Source organism: Necator americanus, chromosome III (genome assembly GCF_031761385.1).
Source record: "Necator americanus strain Aroian chromosome III, whole genome shotgun sequence".
In the NCBI taxonomy this organism is placed as follows: Eukaryota; Metazoa; Nematoda; class Chromadorea; order Rhabditida; family Ancylostomatidae; genus Necator; species Necator americanus.
Genome location: NC_087373.1, coordinates 4,949,976 through 4,954,753, shown reverse-complemented (window position 1 = coordinate 4,954,753; position 4,778 = coordinate 4,949,976). Strand labels below are relative to the sequence as shown.

At 35.2% G+C, this 4,778-nt stretch overlaps 1 protein-coding gene across 1 annotated transcript; it reads left to right on the top strand.

Annotated features, from left to right (window-relative positions):
* Window positions 1–535: 535 nt before the first annotated feature.
* Window positions 536–3,368, top strand: RB195_008644 (uncharacterized protein; the record flags this gene model as incomplete). The annotated part of the gene is made up of 5 exons (XM_064195239.1): window positions 536–637; window positions 1,143–1,238; window positions 2,001–2,054; window positions 2,129–2,263; window positions 3,255–3,368. The coding sequence occupies 5 exons, from the start codon at window positions 536–538 to the stop codon at window positions 3,366–3,368; spliced, it is 501 nt and encodes a 166-aa protein (XP_064046384.1).
* Between the last annotated feature and the right edge of the window lie 1,410 nt (window positions 3,369–4,778).

The window sequence follows — 4,778 nt, the reverse complement described above, 5'->3', positions numbered from 1 at the left end:
ACTTTTTTGTTTACTCAGTAAAAGGTTATATTTAATGTGATTTTATCGACACTTAGTTTTCATTCGATGATCGTGCTCCATCCAGCAAACAATGATTCAAAGAGCGTCGTTCGCTTTCATCATGGTCCGCAGAAAGGAATTATTCGAGTTATTCCTGATGCAACGACGTCGGAGACGACTTTTCCTCTTATCAAAAGACTGGAAAAAAATGTCCGCCGTCACATTCACTTACGTCTTCGACGGTTTTAACGATTCCACTTCATACATACAGTCTTTAATTAATTTATTGTCTACCGTACCCCAGGCGTATCGTCAATGAAACACAATTCTTAGAACTTCGGATGCAACGTCCTGATGCAACGTCGGAGACGACTTTTCCTCTTATCTTATCTTATTTTTTTCCGTTGTTTTCCTTGTTTTCTAACTTTGTTTCATCACCTCTTTTTCGAGATTTCTCCACTCTTTTTCTTCCCTAACTAACAATTTCCAGGTTAGCGCCGGATTTTTAATTTTTTTTTGGATCAGGATCGTAGGAATGTATAACCTTTATGCGGATTACATGAAGTATGTGGAACGTAACGACGCCGAACCTGCCGCTCCTGCGGTTTCAAAATTCTCCAACGAAGTTTTCAATCCTGTAAGGATTTCGTTTCCTCTTCAATAAATCTGAAATGCAGGAAAAATAACAAATAAAATGCGAAACACTTCCAAGAAAACCAACTCGATCAAAAAATCGATCAATAAATTCCCTTTTTGGAAAATTTAATGGTAGTTATATTATGAATCTAAAATGTGCGGAAAATAAAAAATTAAAAAAAATAAAAATAGATAAAATGCGAAACACTCAAAAAAAACCAATACTCGATCAGAAATTGCAGACTAAGTTCTCTTTTTTTTTTAAGAAAATTTATTGATATTTATATTATGGAAATGGTTTAAAATCCTTTTTCAATGCTTTTTCAGTGTAAATCCCGACTAAACATAGCCAGCAATATAATAATAATAATAATAATAATAATAATAACAATAGCAACAATATAACACAAAGTTGTGGAGATTGGAAAAAATAAGCGAGGAATCGTTTATCTGGTTATAAAACGTGGTTAAAAGCAGTTCCAGAGAAAATGTTGACTATTTCACAGACAAACCCTGTTGAATTACCTGTGAATGGTTTCGGAAGTGGACATCGTCTACGAGTCGTCCTGAAAACATTGGACAAACGTGACATGCAGTTCTGGGTGAGTGAATTTATTTCCTACTGAAAACTTCCGGAAATGAGGATAAGTTACGTAATTTGTTTCTCTGAGAAATCCGCGAATTAATTTTTATTACTCCAAATTTTGATAAAACGTTCTAAAAACTAGAATATCATTCTGAAACAAATTTAATTCTGTTGGGTTTTTTTTTCGTCTCGCGACTTTTTTCTTCTTGAGTGATAATGAGTTGGTTTGGGGAGAGAAAAGAATAGAAAAAGAAAAAGAAAAGTTATGAAAAACTAGCGTTTTCTTCCTAAATGAAGAAATAAAACGCTAGTTTTTCAAAAGCTTTAAAATATCCGTAGTTAAATATTATTTAATTAATTTATTTAAATAGTTAAAATACTCACTGACGAGAGCGAAAACAACCATGAAACATGTAAAAATTCGGACATTTATGGTGTATTCATTCATACAATGCTGTGTAAATACAGAAAGAAAATTGGAGTGTTTCTAGAGAAATAAAAAATCCAATAAATAGGCCTTAGGACTTGAAATCACTCATAAGTTTTTATTTTTAAGGCTTGAAAAAAATGAGCGCCTCTATGTAGGATATAAAAGAGCGAGATAATAGATAGATAAGAAAGAAGAAAGGAAAAAAAAGAAGAAAAAAAGAGAATAAATCCAAGGAAATAAGTCCTTTATTTATCAAGCACCCATAGCCACTAATTGTTATTTTATTAAGAGGAAAATTTAAAAAATAATGTAAAACAAAAGAGAGAACAGTGAAATAATTGATTTCAGGTCAATCTCAAGGACGGAGATGACATTCTGCTCCACTTTAATCCACGACTAAAGGTATATATTCTTTTAGAAAATCCTGTAAATAAAATCCTTTGCAGAATTTTTCACGCTTCGCATACTGTTTCCAGGATGAAGTCATCGTTTTCAACGTGTTCACCGACGGGGAATGGCAGCATGAGGAACGGCCATCGATAGTGTTTCCTTTTCAAAGGGATCAGATTTATACTATTGAACTTGTCGCCACCACAGATAACTCTGCTCTCGTACGAGTTTCTTTTTTTCGCCTTTTAAAAGGACGAGTTTTCCGCTGTTAACTACATTTTATACGGGAATTGTTTTCGCTACAGTTGCCGCTTTGGATTCCACATCCTTGCGCGATCGAAATGTACTGTAATGGCTCTGAATTTATTTGAAGTCATTTACCACTGCTCACCTTCTGTGACACAAGGTGTACAGGACCATTTTGGGATACTTTATAGGTACAGTAGGAAAGCAAGCCTGCAAGTTCACTGAATGAACGCTTTGTTTTGGAATTTAAAAAGACAGCCAAGCACAAAACTGACGATGGTGGGACCTCACCAGGAAAATATAGGGTTAACAGTGTGAAGAGCGTGTTTAATATCCCAAATTGCGCTTAAAAATGGCGTGGGGAACTGCAATACTGTACATATTTTTCTACGCTACACCTTAAAATGCGCCACCAGTCCATACTTGCCGCGCCTTTGAGCGAGCAGGGGGGGGGGGGGGGTTGACATTTCTTCAACAGCCTTTTCATGGATAAGCTGTGGACGGAACTAGAACGTGTATAAAGGGAGAATGTTAAAGGCATCACCCTACGAATCTGATGTGATATGGAGGCTAAAGACTATACGGGGACGTGGATTGTGCTCCCGCCCCTCCTACGATTCGTCGAAAACCCATTCGGAGGAATCGAGGGGTGGGGCGGGGCGCAAGAGTGGCGCGTTGCAATAGAGGACGTCGTAATGAGCCGCATTCCGCAACTGTCTGTTTACAAAAATGCAGGGAGAGATGAGCGAGATCATATCCGTTTTTGCATCTCCGCCACTGGATAGTTTTTGGCCCCTAGAAATCCATACCACGTCAGATTCGTTAGGTGGTGTCTCGTAGGGAAATTCGTACGTGAGAGCTTTTCTGAAGGATGTTTCGAGGGAATGGAACGGTGGATAGATCCCAACACCGTTAATTTCGTAGTATGCCACCTTTAACGAATTTTCTAAGCTCTGCTCGTTGCAGATTTACGTGAACGGTCGTTTCCTCTACGAATTCCGTCAGCGTGAATCCGGTCAACGTGCTTCTTCGGTTGAAGTCGATGGAGATGTCTTTATTCATTCCGTGCATGTGACGTAAATTAACGTTAACGCTTACAAAATGACTAATTTCTCGAGTATTTTCGGACGAATCGCTTTTTTGAAAAATAATAAAATGTCTTTTAAAAAGAACCTTTGAAGATGACAATAATAAAGAATGAGATTTCTATTATTTATTAATATTGAAATATTATTATTATTTATTATTTGTTACTATTAGAATGATATTTATTGTTATTTGTTATTTACTGGAAGAAAGAAAGACGTTACCTTCCCGACTGTGCCCAATTAATCACAACCGTGGGCGTTTCGCAACGGGTCAAGTTATTGTCAGTGGAGCACGTCTGCCGTTGAATGTGTTTTGTATCCGCATCCATATTGTTTAAACCAGTGATCACATGAAAATATGATCAAAATTTTGAGGAAAAAATTTGCTTACGTGCTTGGATCCATTTATAATGCTGGCATTTTGCTGCAGTACTGCTGCTATGGAAGGTCTTGTAAAAAAATGGTTTGAAAAAATGAGTTAGAAAAGCACAAAGAAGCACCGCGATTTCACGTACGTATAGTCATAATCGCAGTTATTGATTAGTATGAAAAAAAACCTCAAAGATACGTATATGGATAGAATTTGGTGCGTCTCCGCGCACACGAATCAACCATATGTGAGCAATATAGAAAAAATTACAAAGATTAATCAAAAATTTAAAAAAATGAAGTTTGATGTACCTGTTCACTTTCGATCACTTTTTTCTCTGTTTAGAAAGTACTTTGCAAAAAAAAAGAAATGAAATCTGCAATTGGAAAATGAAAATGTGCTGGAAATGTGTTGGTCATACTGCCTAATTTTTTTAAAAGTAGTAACATCATGGATGAAATCCAATCCAACAAATGTACATTATTTCCACTTTTAGATGTATTTATTTGAATTCACTTTACTCTGAAGGAATCCTCTTCTTTTTTAAATTTTTTTTTATTCAAGGTTCCAGAAACATCCAACTATTAATCTTGTTCCACACTATAATTTAGAAAAATTCCCATATACTTCATCATTTTTGAAATCCTTTAAAAAAAATTGGAAAAAATATTATTTCAGATGAAATTAAGAAAACAACAAAATAAATAATAAAAACAAATAAAACTAGTGAATAAAAAAGGCAAAATAAATAAATAAATAAATAATAACAAGTAAAATGGTGAAATAAGTAAATAGACAGATAAATATGAATGAATAGCTAATGAATAAGAGTGCACCAATTATCAATAAAAATAAATGATAAAAAAAATGAAGTTCCCGTTCAACCTGGGATATTTTCGAGTGGTAAAGTGTTCGTACTTCGTTAACGATCCATCTCACCTCATCTCCTCAACTCAGGAGTTTACATACGATCAATCAAATGTCGAATACCGTCAATGAAGTGATCCATAAAATGGGAACAGCTGTCAGCGG